This window comes from Bubalus bubalis, chromosome 13, assembly GCF_019923935.1.
Source record: "Bubalus bubalis isolate 160015118507 breed Murrah chromosome 13, NDDB_SH_1, whole genome shotgun sequence".
Taxonomy (NCBI): domain Eukaryota; kingdom Metazoa; phylum Chordata; class Mammalia; order Artiodactyla; family Bovidae; genus Bubalus; species Bubalus bubalis.
The window spans coordinates 84,249,230-84,273,041 of NC_059169.1; the positions used below are offsets into that span (position 1 = coordinate 84,249,230).

A 23,812-nucleotide genomic window follows, 5' to 3' on the forward strand; every position below is an offset into this window, starting at 1 on the left:
ATTATTTAATATAAAAAAATCTACTTGCACTAATTTCACTCAGGAAAGCCTGTAGGTAGGAAAAGCAAAGTAAGAAATTGATGGAATGAAAAGTAGATTGGGACAAGAAAAGGGAACTGATTATTTTCTTTGGATGTTATATGTGGGTATAGAGCAAACTTTCACTGTTTGGCACTGAAGAATTATGCTTTACCTGAGAAACTGGATCCCCAAATTCTTGTTTCCTTTTGGAAAGACAATTTCATTTTGTATTAGATAAGTGTTATTTTGTAGAAATGCTTTAAAGGCTTCTTTACATCTTACCTTGTAAAATGTTTACACATCACACTAATACAGATTTTTATACATATATATATATTTCTGTGCTTGAAAAATATACGTCTATGTGATAGCAGTATAACTACCACTGTTGTATTTATTTGTGTAGCTTTACTGATGCCAGAAAAAGATTGCATCATTTTTGCATGGAAATGAATGGAGTTTGGAGAGAAAATTTAAAAAAAGGCCTTCTTCACAGAACTATAGAGTCAAAAAGTTATATTTGTTCCTGATTTTGGAGGGTGAACTGGAAAGTTTGACAATGTGGATGTGCAGACATACTCTCTCTCTCACACACACACACATACACACATCTATAAAAAGTCTTTTTTATAACCCTTAAATAGTTGTGATTTCGCATTCATTAAATTGCTATCCACTTGGGTAAAAGAGTTTTATTTTCCAGTTCTGTGAAAATTGAATCAAAGATAATATTTATATCCATAGAGCAGTTCAGTTTGTAAAATGTACATTTCTGTTTGTCATTTTGTGTATTCTTAAAATTCTTTCTCTCTCAGTCTGAGACCCACTTTGTGTTCATGTACGTGGGTGTGCTCCCCGTGACTGTGTGTGTGGGTACACACCTGTGCTTTCCATGGCCAGCTTCCAGCTGGAAACATGGAGCCATCTGGGCACTGTGACTGAACACCAGGAAAACCAGTAGGTGATGTTACGTGGATTAGACCGTTTTTGTTTAATATTCACTAAATGGTTCTTAAAGATTTGTGCCCTTAAGCAAGGCTCCTTCCATTCATTTCCATCTGGTACAGGAATGCATTCCTTTATCGTGTGTACAAAGGGTGCATGCATAATGATATGCACAGTTGCTTTTCAGTTGTATTTATTTGTTGATTATTATCGGACATATTGGGGTTATCTTACTATTTCTAACTTATATAGTTCTTTTAGAGTATCAAAATAGTGAAGCTAGTATAAAATTCTTCAATATAGAACTCAACTATTGGAGCTCACTGAATGCAATCTTTTCTACTTTTATATACAATATATATATTTCCTTTATTATTCTACTACAATTATTATATGTAATACAATCATCATATATATGTAAGTTATTCAGTAATCAGAATAACTCTCTTTTTGTTTAAATCACTACCTCCAAAATGTGTGGTTTCTCTCTTTCTTAAAAATATTTACTTATTTGGCTGTGTCAGATCTCAGTTGTGTCATGAGGGACCTTTTGTTGCGACTCACGGACTCTCTGGTTACAGTGCACGGACTTATTTGCTCTCTGGCATGTGGGATCCTACTTCCCCAACCAGGAATCGAACCTGCATCCCTTGCATAGCAAGGCAGATTTTTAACCACTGAACCACTGGGAAAGCACTAAAAGTGTGTGGTTTCTATAGCTACAGCTCTTATGTTTACGCATAATAAGTAGTTCAGTGACCTAACATTAGACTGCATACTTTTAAAAGAAATGCTTAATCTCAAAACACATCATTTATATTTGAAATTTTATGCAAAATTATTTACAGATATATGTTATTAATAGTAAAATGACCACCTAATAGGTAGGAAAGTTCTATTTTTCTGCTTACTCCTAATTTAGAAGTTTCCCAGTGCATAACAGTACTTAATACTGTAATCATATTTATAATAATTACCTAGATAATTTTATTTCTGTGATCATGTATATTTTTATTGATTCAATTAATAAACATTAAAACATTTTATTAGAAATTTGCCAAGTTAAATAGTAAAATTTAATTTTAATTTAGCCTGGACCTTGTATTTTAATACTAGGTAATATTAGGTTGAGAAACATACTCATCTGAACCTCAAAAATGAAAATAAGTCACCTAAAAATTTAAGTCACCTTATAGCAGAAAGTGAAGAAGAACTAAAGAGTTTCTTGATGAAAGTGTAAAAGGACAGTGAAAAATTTGGCTTAAAACTCCACATTCAGAAAACTAAGATCATGGCATCTGGGCCCATCACTTCATGGCAAATAGATGGGGAAACAGTGGAAACAGTGTCAGACTTTATTTTGTGGGGCTCCAAAATCACTGCAGATGGTGACTGCAGCCATGAAATTAAGACACTTGCTCCTTGGAAGGAAAGTTATGACCAACCTAGACAGCTTATTAAAAAACAGAGACATTACTTTGCCAGCAAAGGTCTGTCTAGTCAAAGCCATGGTTTTTCCAGTAGTCATGTATGGATGTGAGAGTTGGACCATAAAGAAAGCTGAGCTCTGAAGAATTGATGCTTTTGAACTGTGGTGTTGGAGAAGACTCTTGAGTGCCTTGGACAGCAAGGAGATCTAACCAGTCCGTCCTAAAGGAAATCAGTCCTGAGTGTTCATTGGAAGGACTGATGCTGAAGTGGTAGCTCCAATACTTAGGCCATGTGATGTGAAGAGCTGACTCATTGGAAAAGACTCTGATGCTGGGAAAGATGCTGGGAGGAGAAGGGGACGACGGAGGATGAGATGGTTGGATGACATCACCGACTCAAAGGACATGAGTTTGAATAAACTCCGTGAGTTGGTGATGGACAGGAAGACCTGGTGTACTGCAGTCCATGGGGTTGCAAAGAGTAGAAATCGACTGAGCGACTTAACTGAACTGAAAAATTTAAGATTAGAGTCATACTTTCTCAATTCAAGTTTTCTCTCCTTTGAGCAGACAGTTTATATTCCTGACTATGTGTCAGTGACAGATTGTATTAATACATTCTCCAACTGACTTAAATACTATAATGCTCTAAAGGAATGTTAGAGTTCCGTTACAAAATCGCTGCCATTTCCTAAAGATTACAGAGATTTGCTGAAAAAGAATGTGTACAGATTAGATTTGTTAGAATTTGTTTGTTGGTGGTGGTGGTATTATTGCTTGTTGTTCTTTTTTTTGTTTTTCTTTTTTTTTTTTTTATGATAGAATTGTCTAGTAAGTGTATTTAGGCCAGATTAAGGAGGGCTTTGAACAACAAACTGAGTAGTTCAGATTATGACTATTTTTTTTTTCATTATGATCATGGAATTGTTAAGCAGCTACTCAAAAATGACTTTGACAGTACAAAGGATCACTTCTTTCTGAGACTGAGCATATATATTTTTAAAGGGAAAAGCTCAAATACAGTATGCTCAATTTAAAAAAGACTGTCTCTATGAATTTCTCCTGTGATTTCAATATGGATTTCCTTTTAGATTAGTTTAGATTGCGAGTCTGAAAATAAAATAAGTTCTCATATACTTACAGTTATTTCCCTGTTATTATTACTCAGGCACTTCATGTTTATCATCTCTTCTATGCTTTGGGTTTAGTTGATTATTAATTAAACATCAGAAAATGCTCTCCAAGATAAGAAAGTACTTAAAACACCACTGTAGGCACTTTTTGATGTTTATACTGCATTATGTGTGCATATGTTTCATATCCTTTTAAAACACGTTTTAATCTTTGCTCTGATTCAAGAATAGCTTTTTCCAATAGTGTTTTGATGCTCGGTTTGATTACACATCAGGGTGACCCAGAAGGCCCTGTATCCTCTCTTTCTGTATGTGAGTTTCATACTTTTTTCCCCAATATCTTTTAAAGCAAAGTCTGTTTTAATGATTACAAAATGTTAAAGCTATTACTAGAAAAATGGCCTGTTATTGTCAGTAAAACCCATGATAACAAGCATTTATGTATATTTACTCTAGAACATGGATATTGAGTATATTGACTTTGCCTATATATTCATTCTTGGGGTTACCTACTCTTACAGAGTAAAAAACACCAGCTTTGTAAACTTGCAGTTATAGTAAATGTAATAAGAACTAACTTAATGATTTTAGAGATGTAATTCCGAGAACAGGCTTTATTTAAAATGTCAATTAAAATGTCACTGTCTCTTTTCCTAGTGTTTATATATTTTGAACTATAATAATAGTAGCAATGATAGAGGTAGTATTAGCAACTTTGTGGTAGGAGTTGTTTTAGTATGATGAGGGCCCAGTTGTTTCGGTTCAAAAGACCTGTTTGTTTTTCTGAATCTACCTTGACTCTTTATCAAGTTTAATAGTTCTCTCAGAAAGATTTCTCTAACATGATGCATTTTTGGTGAAAATACATATTTATTGTCATTTGTGCATATGGATACATTCAATATTGAAGATATTTAGATTCAATTTATTTTAAATGATTGTAATAAGTAATTTTATAGGAATTGTATATATTGATAATCATAGTTTCATCTATTTTCACCAGTTTTAAATCTTAAAAGAAAACATGTTTTGTATTAGTTATTTATTTTTAAAAATTACATTAAAAAAAATACTGACCTGAACAAGACACTCATCTGTTCTTTTGAAACTATGTCCACCTAATTGAAGGTAACCAAACTGAAACTTTAGTTCTACCTCTAGAGTAGAGTTCTATGAATTTAATGAATACCTTTTGGAGATCAGAATGTCATTAAAATTTAACAGTATTAAAATCTTTTTTAAAAAATCCACCGTCTGGGGCTCCCAAATCCTACTGTCAGGCATTGATTACTAAATAATAAGTAGGAGAGATTAGTTGCATCTGAGTTAACTGTTTTCTGAGAATGCTAAAAATGATACCAATTCTGTTTATTTGTCTCTAGCAATTAAAAACAAACCAATGATAGAAACAAATGAACAGTGAGACTTACACTGGTAAATAGATGTCCATCTGAACAGAAATCAGATAGCAGACAGGACAGAAAAACACTAAAAAGACGATCTTGCTTGCTTCTTACAAAGCGTTTGGCTTAACATGCGTGTTTTCATTGACCTTCTTTGCAGAATTACCACTTTGCTAGGAGAATGACTTGAATTTTAGATGTATTCATCCATGTCATCAACAGTGGTGTCATTATCAGAGATACGGTTAGTTACACAGGTGATAAAACAGAAGGAAAATGTCTCTTCCATAGTAGTATATTTGAATAGTCTTGGGCCTGAAATTCACAGTATTATTTAAGTTGCTAGAAATTTAAATTTGTCTTTGTAAACCAAACAGCTTTTACTAACTACTGCAGGCCAGAGTGTAGGTTTCTCACTGCATATAAATCAGGAATTTTGGAAGTTGCATTAACCCTTTTAAGAATCTAATATTACAAAGACTTATTAGTTAATTCATATTGATGGAAGCTAGCAGATACACCATAAAACACTGAGGCAGCTACCTTAAATCAAAAGAGAGAAACTGGTACATTTGACCCAACCATGCAGTAGGAATAAAAAAAAAAGACAGAAGGAGAACCTAGGAGAGAAGAAAAAAACTTATAGATGCTGACATGTAGGTTTTTGTAGAATACTCACTGTTTTTGTAATTTAAAATTATAAAGAGATGATTATTTAAATATAGATTTTAATGTCAATAACAGTATCACTAGTTTAAAAAATTATTAAGTGGAAAATATTCTGACTTCCATGTTTCAGTGTATATATGTCAGGTAGGATTTGTTTGTATTATTGAAAATGGTGCCAATAATAATAAGATAATTCTCAATAACAAATAGATAACTTTGGAATTTTATATATAGTATTTAACAGATCTGATGTTACTTTAGGTACTCTGTATCTCATAGCAAAAGAGAGCTATTATATATAATTTTGTTAGGTCCTGGGATCGTTCTGAAAACTGACATTACGTTCTCATAAATGAGCTGAGTAATTTGTAAGGAGTGGTCATCTATATTATAGATAGCCAATAGTATTTGATAATTTTTCAATTTAATCTTCCTTTATATCCATGGTAGCATTCTGTTCAAATTCAGAAGTGAGACTGCTGAATGTGTTCTCAAAGAATAGAGCATGAAAAAATATACCAGGACCTCAGAGTCTTGATCCTCAATGAGGCAAATAGATTAAAATATAAGAGGCATGGAGTAATGCTTAAAAACTAATACAATAGGAAAATTGAGGCATTATCTTTGTCCAAAATAGAAATGTATTTTGGAAAATATTTTCAGGAATTTTCATTTATTTTTCTAAGTAGCCAGAATAAATTTTGAAATGTTTCTGAGATTTAATATCTGCTTCCTTTGAAACATTTTCCTTGCCTTGTCAGAGTATCATTACTTCTCTCCTAGATACCTATCGGAGAAGGCAATGGCACCCCACTCCAGTACTCTTGACTGGAAAATCCCATGGACAGAGGAGCCTGGTGGGCTGCAGTCCATGGGGTCGCTAAGAGTCGGACACGACTGAGCAACTTCATTTTCACTTTTCGCTTTTATGCATTGGAGAAGGAAATGGCAACCCACTCCAGTGTTCTTACCTGGAAAATCCCAGGGAGGGGATAGCCTGGTGGGCTGCTGTCTATGGGGTCGCACAGAGTCGGACAGGACTGAAGCGACTTAGCAGCAGCAGATACCTATAATGATCTTATTTCTTCTAGCCCTTCCGTCTTCTGACCTTCCAGAATATTTAATCTTCCTGATATGGGATCATATGCCATCTTATGGTTGGTTAATAAATAGCAGTTAGAACTGAACATGGAACAACAGACTGGTTCCAAATTGGGAAAGGAGTACATCAAGGCTGTATATTGTCACCCTGCTTATTTAACTTATATGCAGAGTACATCATGTAAAATGCCAGGCTGGATGAAGCACAAGCTGGAATCAAGATTGCCGGGAGAAATATCAATAACCTCAGATATGCAGATGACACCACCCTTATGGCAGAAAGTGAAGAGGAACTAAACAGCCTCTTGATGAAAGTGGAAGAGGAGAGTGAAAAAGTTGGCTTAAAACTCAACATTCAGAAAACTAAGATGATGGCAACCAGTCCTACCACATCATGGCAAATAAATGGGGAAACTATGGAAACAGTGACAGATTTAATATTTTTGGTCTCCAAAATCACTGCAAATGGTAACTGCAGCCATGAAATTAAAAGACACTTGCTCCTTGGAAGAAAAGCTATGACCATCCTAGACAACATATTAAAAAGCAGAGACATTACTTTACCAACAAAGGTCCATCTATTCAAAGCTATGGTTTTTCCAATAGTCATATATGGATGTGAGAGCTGGACTGTGAAGAAAGCTGAGTGCCGAAGAATTGATGCTTTTGAACTGTGGTGTTGGAGAAGACTCTTGAGAGTCCCTAGGACTGCAAGGAGATCACCAGTCAATCCTAAAGGAAATCAATCCTGAATATTCATTGGAAGGACTGATGCTGAAGCTGAAACTCCAATACTTTGGCCACCTGGTGAGAAAAACCAACTCATTGGAAAAGATTATGATGCTGGGAAAGATTGAAGGTGGGAGGAGAAGGTGATGACAGAGGATGAGATGGTTGGATGGCATCACCGACTCAATGGGCATGAATTTGAGTAAACTCCAGGAGCTGGTGATGGATAGGGAGGCCTGGCGTGCTGCAGTCTAGGGGATCACCAAGTCAGACATGACTGAGCGAATGAACTGAACTAAATAATAACAGCAAATTTGAGAAAGCAGGAAGAGAGATAAAGTAGATGTAGGAAGAAAAAGATATTTTCTAATTCAGAATTATGAAATGCAGGATTTATATTGTTAATATAAATATCTGTTGACTCATCACACATTAAGGCTTTCTTTAGTTTAGAAGTGGGATGTAAGCAGATTGGGGTAGCCCTGGAGTTGGAATGATGGTGCCAGAGTCATGCCAGGTCCTTGGTGCTCTGTTGGAAACATATCCTGGTTGCAGCCAAAACGCTATATATTTGTTTCCAGAAGTAGTGTTGATTTGAATACTACTTGCCCTGTGGCCATCCCTATTTTTTATATTCATAACTGTTGCCAAGGAGTGTTCCAATAGAGCTCCTAGAAATCTGATCCATACAGTAAACTGCTCGGATACTTACATTAGGCTCCATGGCCTGCTGCACTAAATTTGGTCCTTTATTCACAGCTTTGCCACTTTCTTTTAAATTCTAGCCAATTTTTCCTATGTAATTTTATTTTTGGTATTACAATCTATGTCCTTCCACCTATGCAGCTGGTCTCTCATTATCCCGTGAAGCTCACATTTCTCTGTGGTGACTGTTGCATGTTTTGCTCTCTTTACCTAGATCACCCTCTCCCTGTTCTCCACCATCTGTTGAAACCATGATCATCTTTTGAGTTGCACATCAAGTACTATCTCTTGTACAAAGCCTTTCACAATATTACAATCTATGCTTTTCTCTGCATTTCTGTCGTTTGTTTTGCTATCAGTTCAGTCAGTTCAGTCGCTCAGTCATGTCCGACTCTGAGACCCCATGAACTGCAGCACGCTAGGCCTCCCTGTCCATCACCAATTCCTGGAGTTTACCCAAACTCAGGTCCATTGAGTTGGTGATGCCTTCCAACCATCTCATCCTCTGTTATCCCTTTCTCCTCCTGCCCCCATTCCCTCCCAGCATCAGGGTCTTTTCCAATGAGTCAGCTCTTCTCATCAGGTGGTCAAAGTATTGGAGTTGGCTTCAGCGTCAGTCCTTCCAATGAACACCCAGAACTGATCTCCTTTAGGATGGACTGGTTGGATCTCCTTGCAGTCCAAGGGACTCTCAAGAGTCTTGTCTTCCCATAACATATATGTCTTCCTATAACATAGTTTAAATTATAATTGCTCATGAATTATTTTCCCTATCCTAATTTCAAATCAAGTTTCTAGCTTCCAGTCAAAGTGTAAACTCCTTGGTGAAAAGATACAGCCTTCCAGACTGGTGAATTTTAGAGGTGGATAAATATGAGTTCATTTAGCACACAGCTTTACTTGACGTAACACCTATTCCACAAAATTCTATCGAAGATGCCTTTGCTTAAAAGCTTCCAATGCACAAAGCTGGTGTTTAGTTCATTCTTACCTTATGAATGATTGAATATACTTTTTTTTTTTTTTGACTGCTGAATCACACACATCTACTACTCTCTCTGAATTTGAGCTGTCTTTAATCTGGTGGAGCATTTGAGTTATATTGTTTCCCTTGAGAGGTCATGTCAGAGTCCTTTATTCGAAAAACAAAAGTAAAAACAAACAAACAAACAAACAAAAAGCCTTGTTCCAGTTACTATAGAATCGAGCTTCAGAGTCAGTTCTCCTCAGGGTACCTGTTAAGAAAAAGATGGCCCCATTTATCTGTAACTTCACTTCCAGGGTTCTGCTTCTGCCCCAGGTGATGACTGCATCTCCAGTATGGGATCAGGGGAGGGGAGCAGCTATGTTTTGAAAGATAATTCAGAACAGTGTGCCACAAGACACAGTTACATTTGTGCCACAGGTTCCCAATGCATGGTCCAGACCTTCATTTTTTGCTTTTTAATTTCTGGTGCTTCCATATCAGATTTCCTATAAGGAAATAAAATCCTTTTGCTCTTATCCCTTAATATATGTTCCCCTTTAATTTCTTTTTTCTTCATCTCAGAGCATTATCTGTGATTGTCAACATTTATACCAGAAAATTCATTCTGGGAGACCTATTATTATGTCCAAAGGGTCACAAACACTCGAAACCATCCCTGAAGCTGTCCAGGTGCATTGAATAGTAATACGAATGCTCCAGGCACTCCAGATACCCAGTTGCAATTGCATTCAGTTGAATGTGATATAGATCAGTGGTTTCTGGTGTCTGAATGCAGCTGGGACAATACATTCTGAAACATTGTATGATGCAAGTGCTCACCAGAGGACTGGTACTTCAAAGCTGCAGCGGTTTTGACTATTTGATAGCATTATACCAACTTCCTCTTCAAAATGTGCTCTCTGCCTATCAAAAGCAGATGAATGGCATTTCACAACTGAGGTCAAATCTGGAAGCCAAATTGGCAGTACACCCACCTAAAATATATACGTTTATCTCATAGTATTTTTATTTTACGACCTATGTTCCTAAATCCAGGAAACAATTTAATTCCTGGTGTCTATACACAATGTTATATAATGATATATCACTGGCAAAATGTAACAAGCATCCTCAGGAAATGAGCAAACAAGCATGTTGTAATGATACATGATCTTACATTAAAAAGCAAAAGAAGCAAAAACACATCCCACATCTATGCATTTGTATATCAGTTATTTGATGAGTAGAACAACCTAGATCACTGTGCACAAGTGAGAAACACGGGAAATACAAGGCAATAGATGAAAGATCACTTAGCTAAAGAAAAGTGACTGTTCTCTGATGCCACATTTTTCCCCTTTTCTTCCCTGAATAAGGGATACACCAAGCGTATTAAAAATTGTGCTAAAATTAATCCTGGCAGTCATGTGAACACTAGCAGAAAAAAAAAGTGTGATAAAATTATTAGGATACTCCTTTTTTTCCCCTGACACAGAGAAAGATATTTTGAAACAACTTTCCAACAGTGCCTTGAGAAATAATATTGAAACTGGAATTTTTAGCCCCTTCATAGTTAGAGGGAAATCAGAAGGTTTATTTTTAACTAATGTGCTAGTAAATGGAACATAGAAATCATAAATGAAAATAATTGAGTAAATAGATTGTTAAAGTGCTGTTTATATGGAATGACTCACCCTATCATCGTAACAAGTGTAAGGAGTTTACAGGATGGTAAAGGGAAATAAAGATTGCCGGGAGAAATATCAATAACCTCAGATATGCAGATGACACCACCCTTATGGCAGAAAGTGAAGAGGAACTAAAAAGCCTCTTGATGAAAGTGAAAGTGGAGAATGAAAAGGTTGGCTTAAAGCTCAACATTAAGAAAACAAAGATCATGGCATCCAGTCCCATCACTTCATGGGAAATAGATAGGGAAACAGTGGAAACAGTGTCAGACTTTATTTTTTTGGGCTCCAAAATCACTGCAGATGGCGACTGCAGCCATGAAATTAAAAGACGCTTACTCCTTGGAAGGAAAGTTATGACCAACCTAGATAGTATATTCAGAAGCAGAGACATTACTTTGCCAACAAATGTTCGTCTAGTCAAGGCTATGGTTTTTCCTGTGGTCATGTATGGATGTGAGAGTTGGACTGTGAAGAAAGCTGAGCGCCGAAGAATTGATGCTTTTGAACTGTGGTGTTGGAGAAGACTCTTGAGAGTCTCTTGGACTGCAAGGAGATCCAACCAGTCCATTCTAAAGGAGATCAGCCCTGGGATTTCTTTGGAAGGAATGATGCTAAAGCTGAAACTCCAGTACTTTGGCCACCTCATGTGACGAGTTGACTCATTGAAAAGACTCTGATGCTGGGAGGGATTGGGGGCAGGAGGAGAAGGAGATGACAGAGGATGAGATGGCTGGATGGCATCACTGACTCAATGGACGTGAGTCTCAGTGAACTCCGGGAGTTGGTGATGGACAGGGAGGCCTGGTGTGCTGCGATTCATGGGGTCGCAAAGAGTTGGACACGACTGAGCAACTGAACTGAACTGAACTGAACTGAAAGGGAAATAAGTGAATAATCATCAACATTGTCAAAAAAGGAGAGAATGGTTTATGGTAGAAAGCTGTCGGTTCATAGGATGTTATGAATTGTGTCAATTTACTGAAAGATACATTTTATTTGAGGTTATTGAACTGTATTCTGACTAGAATTTTAGTTAGTTTTGGTGTTTTGTATTAGTATTTAGTACTTGTATTTTAGTGTTGGTGTTTTTTCTGTTGGAATGTATTTGGATTAATTGTAATTTGTTGTGTTCATAGAGAAGTGTGCATGCTTGTGTGAAATTGTGCATGTGTGTGTGTGTGTGTTTGTGCTGAAGAAAGAAAAAAACAGCAAAGCAAGATGTGGTTACATCATTAAAAACTTGCAGTAGAAAACTGGTATATATGAACTGTCTGTCTAAGGTTCTGGTTTGTCATTGTTTACTGGCAGATAATCTGTGAGAGGGGTCAATTTAGATTCTGCAGAGTTCATCTCCAGAACACTTGGGCCAGCCACGAATATAGTTGGGTGCCAGCTCCCTGCTTTCCCAGACAGCTAATTAGGTGTTATGAAAGCCCACATTGGTGAAAGAAGGTCAAGTGAGAAGTGAAGTCGCTCAGTCCTGTCCAGTTCTTTGCGACCCCTTGGACTGTAGCCCACCAGGCTCCTCCATCCATGGGATTTTCCAGGCAAGAATAGTGGAGTGGGTTGCCATTTCCTTCTCCAGGGGATCTTCCTGACCCAGGGGTCGAACCTAGGTCACCCGCATTGCAGGCAGACTTGCAGGCAGACGCTTTACCATCTGAATCACCAGGGAAGCTCGAAAGAAGGTAAACTAGAAATAAAAAAGAAAACTGAGAACAAATGAAAAATGAACTTCCATTTATAGAGTTGTCTACTTGGAAACAATTCTAATTTTAAGATGCTGTTAGAAACAGGAGCAACCACGACACTAACAGAGGAGCACTTTTCCTATTTAAAGCTATTTACAAAACAGAAATAAAACTATTCTGTTGACAGTTATGAAGCACAGAAAACTCTCTCAAATGGCCTTCCCCCACAACCACAGCCCTTCAGAGCTTCCTTACTTAATGTTCTGATTTATGGATTTTGCTTTTCAGATTTCTGTGACAGAGACTTTATTTCATCATTATAAAAATTAAATCAGATGCGTATGTGAGACTCCTATTCCAGAAATAATATGCATGTTTTCAGATGTACAAATATGTGGGCTCCAGAGGCAGCAGGCAAAGCTGAAACTAAGGGGAGGAAACCCTTTTATGTTTTCTAATATTTCCCTAAGTGTTAACAAATTAGTTGCTAATATCTCTCTTTGGGCGGTGTGGTATAATGCTTTGAAGACAGGGAAAATAAGCTTATCTTATAATTAACTTCTTGAGTGATACAGATTAAAATAAAGAGATAGATTTATTCTGAAGTAAGAAATTTTATGGACTGGTTCCATATGTTTCCTTTGCGGTGAACACTACAGAGTCACAACACGCAAGGACTTTTTTCCTCTGACTTTTCCCAAAATAACTATATTCAACATATGCCCCTTAATCTTTAATAATCCTTGCTGGCTTAAATAGTGTTTTGACTTCAAATTTTAGTCTTATACATAGCGATTGTTGGCACCTCTTACCCATCTTGAAATGGCTGTGCACTCTTAATGATGTAGTGACATCACAGTGTTAAGATCACGTTATGAACATTAAGTTCTGGTAACCTTTGTGGAAGATTGCTAAAATCCAATACTTTGGGAACAGATAATTTCATGTATTACCTAAATCTTTTTTCCTCACACATATGTAATTTTCACAGTGACTGTTCCTTTGAAGGTATATTTTGGCAGAAAACGATTGCTTGCCTAATATCTTTAAGATTAAGTTGTTAAACAGCTGAGTCTAGGTTTAAAAAAAGATCGAAAGAGCTTTCAGATTTGTCAGCCAATATGAATATGCAAATTTCAAACATCTTTATTTCTAAATCAATTTGAATTATATAAAATTTTAAAATCAGTAGTCAAGTTGTTTATTCAGTCAGAGATTCACACTTAGTTGAAGGGAAAAGGAAAGATTAAAATGTTGTTTATTGTTGATTTTAAATAAAAATATTTATGCATGTAAATTATATTTGTAAATTATAAAAATGTTCATATATATATGCTTATAGACATATATCTTTTATATTACTAATATATAACTTTTATATTACTAATATGTAACTTTTATATTACTAACATACAACTGTTCTGTGCATTTTATTCATTCATCTGTATTTTTCTTATGGTAGTTACTGATTTTTAATTTTCAGGAATACACTGGAAATGAATTTGAGTTTTAAAATTTTGTTTGGACTATCTGCTGGAGTAAGCTAAATTTTATTACACACATACAAATAGAGATTTGTACATGTGTGTGTGTAGTTTATGGTGGCAGCTGAATTGCAAGTACTTCTAGTAATTTGAGTGACTATATCTTTTGAAAAAAAAATCAAATAAATTAAAATTGACCTAATAAAGATGTCTATGTTTAGATCCCTCCCCTTGGGATCTTAAATAATAGCAGATGTGACTATAGTCGTAAAGAAAGTGCTACTTGCTCAGCCATTTCCAACTCTTTGTGACCCCATGGACTGTAGCCCACTAGACTCCTCTGTGCATGGAATTCTCCAGGCAAGAATACTAAAGTGGGTAGCCTTTCCCTTCTCCAGGAGATCTTCACAACCCAGGGATTGAACCCAGTTCTCCTGCACTGCAGATAGATTCTTTACCATCTGAGCCACTAGAGAAGTCCATAGTAGTATAGGAAGTGATTCTTAATAGTAAACAAGAATTTAAATGTATGCAGGTGTCACATGGTCCTTCAGATAATTATTCATTTAAAAGATTAGGCACTGTTAACTTTCTCTATAGACAGAACTGCCCATATTTCCAACTGTTGGACTTCAGAGTGGTTTTCATTTTGCAATATAAACATGCTTACCTCTCAGTTACTCTCATTTGTATACCTTTTCGATTATCCGATCTTTCTTGGCAAAGGGTGATTTTGTGAAAGAGTTATCATTTTATATTAAGGAAAGGACAAAAAATAGGGTAAATTATTTCTTTGTAATACCAGATTGGCTCAGGAAAAAAAAGTGAATCTTGGGTCAAAGTTCTCTAAGTTTGTTTTCTATCCAGGATCCCACATTTTTTTTTTTTTTTTGATGCAAATATCTAAACTCTGTAAATAGTGGCTGTCTATATAACTTGCTTCTTTTTTCATTTTTATAGTTCATAATTCAACATATCTATTCTGGAATTCATTTCCCCAAGGTACAGAAGGAAGTTTGATCATCTACCTCTAAGGCTCTAGAGCTGGAGAAAATCCTCCACGTTATTATCCTTTATTATACACACTTAGTTTATTGAGGGGATTTTAAAAATTATAATAGAAGGTGTGCATAGCAAAAATACTCCCAATATGACTCCTCTTCCCTTAAGCCTCTAATTCCTCCCTCCATCCCTCTCTCCTCTCACTTAGCATTCCTTCTTCCCTCTCTATTTCTTTTTGTCTTGCTGGTCAGTTTTTTTTTTTTTTTTCCTTTTTTTTTGGTCTAGCTGGTCACTCTTTATTTACTACCAATGTCTCTTTTATGTACCAACCTAATCATCTATTTATTTATGTTACTTCAGAAATAATTTGACTTTCTCATAAATTATTTGACCCTTGTCAATTATAGTTTGCTTTATGCTCATAGTTTCTGCTGTTTATACAAAAGTGTCCATTTAATTTTCTTCACCATCTGTGAACTGCTGCTATCAAGTCCATTGCTCAGTCGTGTCCGAATCTTTGCGACCCCATGGACTATACAGCCCATGGAATTCTCCAGGCCAGAACACTGGAGTGGGTAGCGGTTCCCTTCTCCAGGGAATCTTCCCAATCCAGGGATTGAACCCAGGTCTCCTGCATAGAACACAGATTCTTTACCAGCTGAGCCACCAAGGAAGCCCAAAAGTGAAGCTGATTCCACCCAGTTTCCAACCAGAGACCTTGCACATGTTAGGGGAACATGATAACCACTAAACTGGGGAAACCACAGAGTTGTGGTTTCCTTAGTGTAGTGGCTGCTATCAAAATTAGAGTCTAATCCCAAGGTGAACAGCATGTATTGTATCATAATCAGTACTTGAAATTTTCTCCCTCAGTTGTGATATTAAGTTGAGTAGTAAAACTGCAGAGTTTATGTTGATGGTTTCAAATTCAAGGTCTATTTATACTTTCATACATCTGCATTATTCTATCTTTTTCACTCTCTTCTTAAATTCATATTGAATTCATTCAGAGCTGGGCTATCCAAATTGCTGAAACTGAGACCATTCAATATTGAAAAATAAAACTATGTTAGTGTATTTCAAAGAGAGCATATGGGTTGTAAATGGTTTTCAAAAATCACAACTCTAAAAGATATAGAAATATTACCAAGTGAAATGGATGGTTAAGTTTTTCACTGGATCTTTGAAGAATAAAATTAGTTGAGTGAAATGATACATATGTTTTTTTTTTTTCTAAAACTTACTGACACAGGTATAATATTGATGATTTACTTTCAGAATACGTAAACAGATACCTGATATTAAACATTTTTGATATCCTGTTGTTTAAACCTTACTCTACTTTAAATCTGCACAGGGAGGCTTTCCAGAAAATTTCCTAGCTTCTTCTGCTTCTGTTTGTGTCCATCTGTCTGACAACCTTTCAAATCATAGAAAGTATTTGAGTTTGTGAGTAGATAGTGGATAGTTTAGTTTGGAGACTACATTTTAGCATTCTTGACTGCGTTACATAATAAGCTTAACAAATTCTTTTCACTGCTTAGGTAAATGTATTTTAAGAAGAAAGACAATTAAAATAGGGAAAAGCCACCTAGATACTTCTTTTTAACATTTCATGTGTGCATGATACATGCTATGAAATATCATAGAATTTTTGTTCTGTCAAAACACCATTTTGATTCCTTTCTAAAAGTTTAGTTTCATAGAAAATTATTTTATCCTAAAATCTTTTGAGGTAAATTAAGTTGTGGTTTATATATTTTTTTCTTTTTGGATAAGGAATTATTTATGTGTTTTAAATATAAACAGATTTTGTATATGACTTTTAAATGTAACTGTATAAATTTATCAGTGCTATTAAATTTGCTGATTTTTCCCTTGCACATAGGACACTATATATTATAGAGATCCTCTTGCATCAATTAAATGGTAATCCCAAGAGTTCCCAAATGTGTAGGGAATTCTATTCCCATCACATGGAGTTAAATTGTAAATATCCTCTCCTGAAAAAAAATCCCTGTTTTAAAAAGGATCATTAAACATAAGGAGGACAATCATTTGCTGATGAAAGGGAAAACTGGGAAGATATAGTTCAAAGTTATAGCTTAAAATATTGAATTCATGGACTGTTGTCATAGTGAAGGAATTTGCTTTCATATTTTCTTGTTCAGCATCTTTGAAACACTGGTAATTAAAAGAATGGTTTATTTAGATTATCTACATGTAATCATGAAAGAGAAGTGAAATTCTCCCAGAGCATTACTGTTTATGAAATCAAGATTTGTCATTCATTCTGAACTATATCTGTTGACTAAATCCATTTTCACTTACTTACACCAAAAACAAAACAAACAAAAAAAATTGAAGTGAGGAAACCTGATTATGTGATTCATCTGCAAATCTACTACAATAGGACTATGTACATTTTTGACAAGGTTGTTTATAACACATTTGGATAGAAAATTCTATTTGCTACTCTCAGTAGAAAAGTAGGCTTTTAAAGGAAAAGTTTTATTTCATGACTGTTACCAAAATAACAATTACAAGCAAAATAGGGATAAAACATGGGAAAAAAAAAAAAAACAAAGCAACAAACCAGGTTAGGACTTGGTATGGAAGTCTGCAGTTCAGTTTCTGTACTGTTATTTGATTTGAAAAATTAATCCTGGTAATCCTTCTTGAAGTTCCCTGTTTCCAGGATGGGTTATACAGAACAAAGACTAACTGATATCCCCAGGAGATTAGTTTACAGTGATGTTCTATTCTACTGAGAATGAGTCTCCAATGGCCACTTTTTACTTCTTTCCAGGCTATGGGAATTCGTTAATATCTAGAGAATAGACTTAAATAACACCATTGTCTCAACCAGCAGGTTTATGCAACCATCCTGAAATGTTTTAATTATTGTTTTCTTTTCTTTTTAATTAAGAGACTAGAGGTCAAGCAAACCCAGGGAGAGCGGATCACAGTCTCGGTAGCAAGATAAAGGCAACCCTAGTGACTGGCTTTGCTGTCTTTCTTTTGTTTTGCAGAACCGGAAGAGTGTGTTAATTGCACAGATGAATGCCGAGTGCTTGGTCATTCTGACAGGTGCTGGATGCCACAGTTCCCTGCAACCAATCAGGCTGAAAATGCAGATTACCGCACAAATCTCTTTGTACCCACAGTTGAAGCTAATGTTGAGACTGAGACTTACGAAACTGTGAATCCTACTGGGAAAAAGACTTTTTGTACATTTGGAAAAGACAAGCGAGAGCACACGATTCTCATTGCCAATGTGAAACCTTATTTAAAAGCCAAACGTGCCCTGAGCCCTCTCCTCCAAGAGGTCCCTTCAGCATCAAGCAGCCCGACCAAGGCATGTATCGAGCCTTGCGCTTCCACAAAAGGCTCCTTGGATGGTTGCGAAGCAAAGCCAGGAGCCCTGGCCGAGGCGAGCGGCCAGTACTTGCCCACTGACAGTCAGTATCTGTCCCCCAGCAAGCAACCAAGAGACCCTCCCTTCCTGGCTTCTGAGCAGATGGCAAGGGTCTTCGCAGACGTGCATTCAAGAGCCAGCCGGGATTCCAACGAGATGGGCACCGTCTTGGAGCAACTTGACCACCCCGGCCAGGATCTGGGCAGAGAGTCGGTGGATGCAGAGGAAGTCGTGAGGGAAATCGACAAGCTTCTGCAGGACTGCCGGGGAAATGACCCTGTGGCTGTGAGAAAGTGAAAAAGAACAAAAGGCATTGGCATCTTCCTGATTCTTCTTTTGATTGAAAAATGATCCCTCCTGGTGACAACCCCATTGTACAGGGATGAAGAAAGACCGATGCTGCTTTCAGGCTCTTAGTGAACATCTGAAGTGCCCATGAGTACATTCTTTTCACTGCTGTTTCTTTTTCAGAGATAACGATGGATTTTTCTGACCAGACTTATATTAGGACAGAATTAAGGATGCTCAAAGAGGAAAGACAAACAGAAAAGAAAAAGGAGAGGAGATAAAAGAGGATGATGAAGCAAGTTACCTTTTGACAATCTGTTAGGAAGGTATGCAGTGTGAGAATGGAAGAATTTTTCTGATTGCTCTAAGACTGTCCTCCATGGTTTATGCTGACTTAACTGTTTACCTATAAACCCCATACAAAGCAGGGTCATAATTTTTGATCTGTGGTAGAATTTCTAGCAGTCACCACAGGCTTCTACTGAACGTCCCGAAAAGACCTTGCAGTAGTCCAAGCTACACCAAACATTAACACATATTTGTGGTAAACATTTCTGTATAAAGTTACCTGCCACACATATAAACACAGAGAACATTCCATATCATTAGTCGAAAAAAAATTAAAAACTGGGTCATTTGTAAAACACCTCATGTCGTATAAAAGTTAAATGTAAAAAGATATATTCCATTTTGTCCTGCACACACATAGACTTATTCACTTCATGAAAGGAGAAGAAAATTTAAAGGTTTAAAATGCCTCTTTAGCATTTTAGTGTCCAACAAACATACACATAACAATGGATATGTTTTAAATTTGCTCTAGAAAAGATCTGAAAAATAGTTACCATTGAGCGCTGATATTCAGAGACAATTAACATGATTGATATGTTTTATTCATTTGTGGACACTAAAATAGCTCAGGAACGTGAAAATGTTTTAGACATACACAAATCACATGACCATTTAAATGTGCAAATGTAAGAAAATTAAATGTGTTTACATCAAATGACATATTTTTATTGATTTATTGCAGATTCAGTGCATATGAGCCAAATTGTTGAGTGTATAAGAGCTATATTGTGTATTTTATTAAATTAATATATAGTTGTGTTGCAAAAATATTTGGGCTTATATTGTAAATGGCAAGTGTTGCCTCGGTAGCTGTCGAACTCTATGAGTTTTGTTTTTTCCTGCTTCCTTTTCCCCATGGAGTGTTGGAAGCAGTGCCTCAGAGCAAAGTCTCTTGTTTAATGTATAGTCTACCAAGTACTACAGTACATAATCTGTTCAAAATGTGTTTGAGTGAGCTGATGGAGCTAACTGAAAGGTCAGAAAATACATCTGTCAGTCACGGTTATGTGCAAGTCCTTTGTGGAAGCTTTTATTAAAGTCATGCTAAATCACAAGAATTACATTTGTACCAATACCTGAAACTTCTTCATGTTTTTCAATAACTTCCAGCTTCTGCCTATGTAGATATCATACTGTTGATTGGTTCTCAAAAGTATCCTTAGTGGTTCAAGATGTGTGTTCCCATTATATTTCAAAACCATGCAAAATGCTTTAATGTATGTGTGGTACCAGCACTGGTTACTTGCATTGTGTAGCGTTTTACAAGAGGTCTCGGTCTTAACAAAAGGTTTGCCTTTTTTTTTTTTTTTTCAGTGCTCTTCTGCCTGTTTTTATAGCTGTCCTTTGAGAACAATACACCTTCTATTCCTTCATTTTGTTGCACCTTTCCTTGTGACATTTAGCAAGTTTCAAACTTACTTCCATATGAGGCTAGGAAACCTCAAATTTCAGGAATTGGGAAAAAGTAAAATTAGCACTTGCAGAAGTAGCAGCAGATGGGAAAATGCCTTGATTGACATTTTCCTTCAGCGTTTAAAAATTTTGGCATTTTACAGCTTCATGACAAACAGTTTCCAGCCCATACCTTAGAATATGTGGTGCTGAGTTAAATAAAGGCTGTTTGTGCACTGGAGCAGAAAAATGCATTATTTGCAAACTGGTGGAGAATTCTGTGCCTTCTTTCCTGGCCACCAAGCCAGTGTAGTAACAGCGTAAATGTCATAAAATCCTTATATCAAAAACAAAAGCAAAAACAAACACCGAGGTGAATTCAGTTTTGTAATTTTAAACCTCAAAAAATCCAACTGAAAAGATTTCCATCCAATGCTGTCAAGATTTGAGACTGTACCAAGTTTGCAGAACTGCTTTGAAAGGGAAGAGTGGACACCTCCCATCAGCCTTATTCTCTTGAGAACTGTATTTGGTTCCTAGTAACAGCCTTTCCAAAGCTCTACTCTTGGTTTTTATTATTCATAAATGTTTAAATTAGAAAAGAAAGGATCTTGTACATGTGAAACTTAATTGACTCTCTATATTTTGGACAATTTATGTATCTGAAATGTGTCGTCTCTGTTATATGATGTTATTTTTTTGCCAGGAGACTACAGGTTGATTTAGCTTGATAGCTGCGATTTGATGGAAAACTGATTTCCATTTAGTCTTACCAAGTGTTGCCTCTCTCTTACTAGACAATAGCCAAGTAGTAAAATCTAAGGCAGTATGTAAATGAAATCAACAAAGAGAGTAGGGTTTATTTTTAAAATGTTCTTAATGGTGAGTAACCAGTTGTTCAATTTATTACAAGTGTCTGAAGACATTAAAACACTATCAGATCTTAAGAATTGGTTGTGCCAATGTGTGAGGGATTACCTTTAGGCTCTCTGTCACCAGTGATTTACTAGCGTTAGCTGTTTAACACATTATCTGTATTTAGTAGTGATTATTTATTTACCAGTTGGTGGTAATTCAGCAGTCAGGACTCTAAGCTTTTATAGTTAGATTGAAGGGAATCTTGCTTTTATTCATTTGGCTGGCAAATGCCTTTATCACAGACCTCTGGTGCTTGGCTTCCATGGAAGTCTCTGAGATGCCAAAATTACCCCTTTGGGGAGGGAGCAACTTGCTCCAAGGGGTGATGCAGTGATATTTCAAGGGGTTTTTGTCACAATTCAGAATGTGAAAAATTATCTTAATTCACATGCTCCAATTACTAGCCCCTCAAAAAAATCCCCCACATTCAAAATAAATAAAAATACTTTGTCTTTTAGGTCCTTGAATAACTGTATCAAGCACAGAAAAAGTATCTATAGAATTTTTCATAAGAAAGTCAAAGTTCTAAAAATTGTTTACTGATGAACTAAAAAAAGTACCAGTAACAAAGCAATGTTTCCATTAAATGTTAATGTGTTAATGATAAAAGATCTTTTCATCAAAATTAAAAGTAGTGAGAATCAGTGTTAGTTGTATCTATACCAAAGTAAACATAAAAAAGACGTATCACACAATTTCAAAGAATGCTTTCATTTTATTTCTTAACCTGACATACTTAATCCTTACTGCAGGCAATATGCAAATATTGGCTCACTACTCCATAAATTAATTGAATTCCCGGTTGGGAAATTGACTTGTTTTGTTTTTCTAAATTAGCTGAGATCTTGTAAAACATGACTTCCCTTTAAAGGATCTAGGTACTGCTCAATTTAAAAAATGATACCATAAAAAAGAAAAAAAAGTAATGTCGTGATGGAGCAGTATGCTTTATTAGAACCAGGTTAAAAGCTGTTTGTTGCCTAATGGAGTAGAAGTTGCTGAGGTCAACAAGTAGACTGAGATTTGGCATAATATATGCCCACTCATTATTGTCTAATTATATTCTTTTGACAACACACAACACTTACCGGAGCATTAATTCAAATGAGGGTTTTGGCTATCAAGATGTGTTGATTCGAAATGTAATTGAATGAGACCTGAATAAAGTCTGACTTTCCTGGCTCCAGTGTTTCGTAGGTTGGCTATCCCCATTTATCAGCCCCATCGCTCCATAAGGTTCTTAGCTGCACCAAGTGATTGGTGAACAAGGACAACAACAAAGCAGCATACATTGTATGGATTTATCTCAACGCTGTTGTTTAATGGCTGTGTTTAATGTGACCTATCTGGAAAATGAGGACTCTGAATAAAAAGCTATTACTAATAGTGGTGTTGCCTTCCCTTGCATTCTCTAATACACTGTGTACCGCAGGGACCCCGATCATAATTATTTTGGAAAGCAATTGTGACATCACAAATGTTTGTGCTATTCCTTTATTTGCCAGTAAAATAAGCTTTTGGAAAACTTATTTAGCAATAATGACACTCAGTGGGAATTCATTACCAGGCTTTCAGAAAGCCCGATAAGCTGGATAGTCAAATACTTACCATGGAGTCATAGCCTTATGATACTAGTGGATTTTCATATTTATGATTGGTTTGAAGATACTTTGGTACAAGATCCTAAAGGACTTCAGAAAAGTCATTTTTATAAGACCTCTCATAAGCTTACATGACTGGTAAAACCACCTATTTATAAATGGTATTTTAAAGTTAGTACATGTTTATTGTAGCATCTTAAAATAATAAGCCTCTCTTTCTACTTACTAAACAAATGTTTACTGAATTCCTACTCTGTGTTTTCCTTGGACAATTATGCCCCAGGAGTAAACAGTAAAATCCGAATGGTGCCCTAGTCACAGTAGTCTGGTGGGAGAAACACAGAGGTAAGTTCAACTCTTTATGAACTAGATTTGCTTGTTTGCATTTTCCCTCAGCTAGACCACACATCCCATATCTCTGCCAGTTCACACCCAGTGAGTAGCATCTTCTAAATTACAAACCAACATAGTGTTCTGCCCCTGTTGATTTTTTTCTTTTAATTTTACTTTTCTTCTGACAGTATAAATTACATCAAGTGTGCATTGCTTTTCCATATTTAAGATCTTTGTGGTTTAGACTTATTAGAATAGACTAAATGTCCTACCCATTATTTTGCTCATTTATTGGTTAACATGTCTGTTTCTTGTTCAATGAGCACCACTTAGGTGTCAGGTTCCATACAATGGTCCTAAGGTACAAAAAACTAAAATAATTACATTTTGCCATCAGAGTACTTATTCCTTGTACCTAGGTGGTATATGCAAACATAGAAATTGATCTTATATTGCCTTGAATTATATTGCCTCATAGAAACTGACCTTATATTACCTTTTATAATAAAAAAATATTTGTGTGTTAAGTAGAGCAAAACC

General features: G+C 36.0%; 1 protein-coding gene across 2 annotated transcripts in view; it reads left to right on the top strand.

Annotated features, from left to right (window-relative positions):
* Positions 1-22,724, top strand: part of PCDH17 (protocadherin 17) — a 121,706-nt gene extending 98,982 nt beyond the window's left edge. For both annotated transcript variants that reach the window (XM_044926871.2, XM_006063742.4), the window contains exon 4: positions 18,004-22,724. In XM_044926871.2, the coding sequence (XP_044782806.1) occupies positions 18,004-18,686 (683 nt within the window). In that variant the 3' untranslated portion in view covers positions 18,687-22,724. The remainder of the gene's footprint in view (positions 1-18,003) is intronic.
* The last annotated feature ends 1,088 nt before the right edge of the window (positions 22,725-23,812 follow it).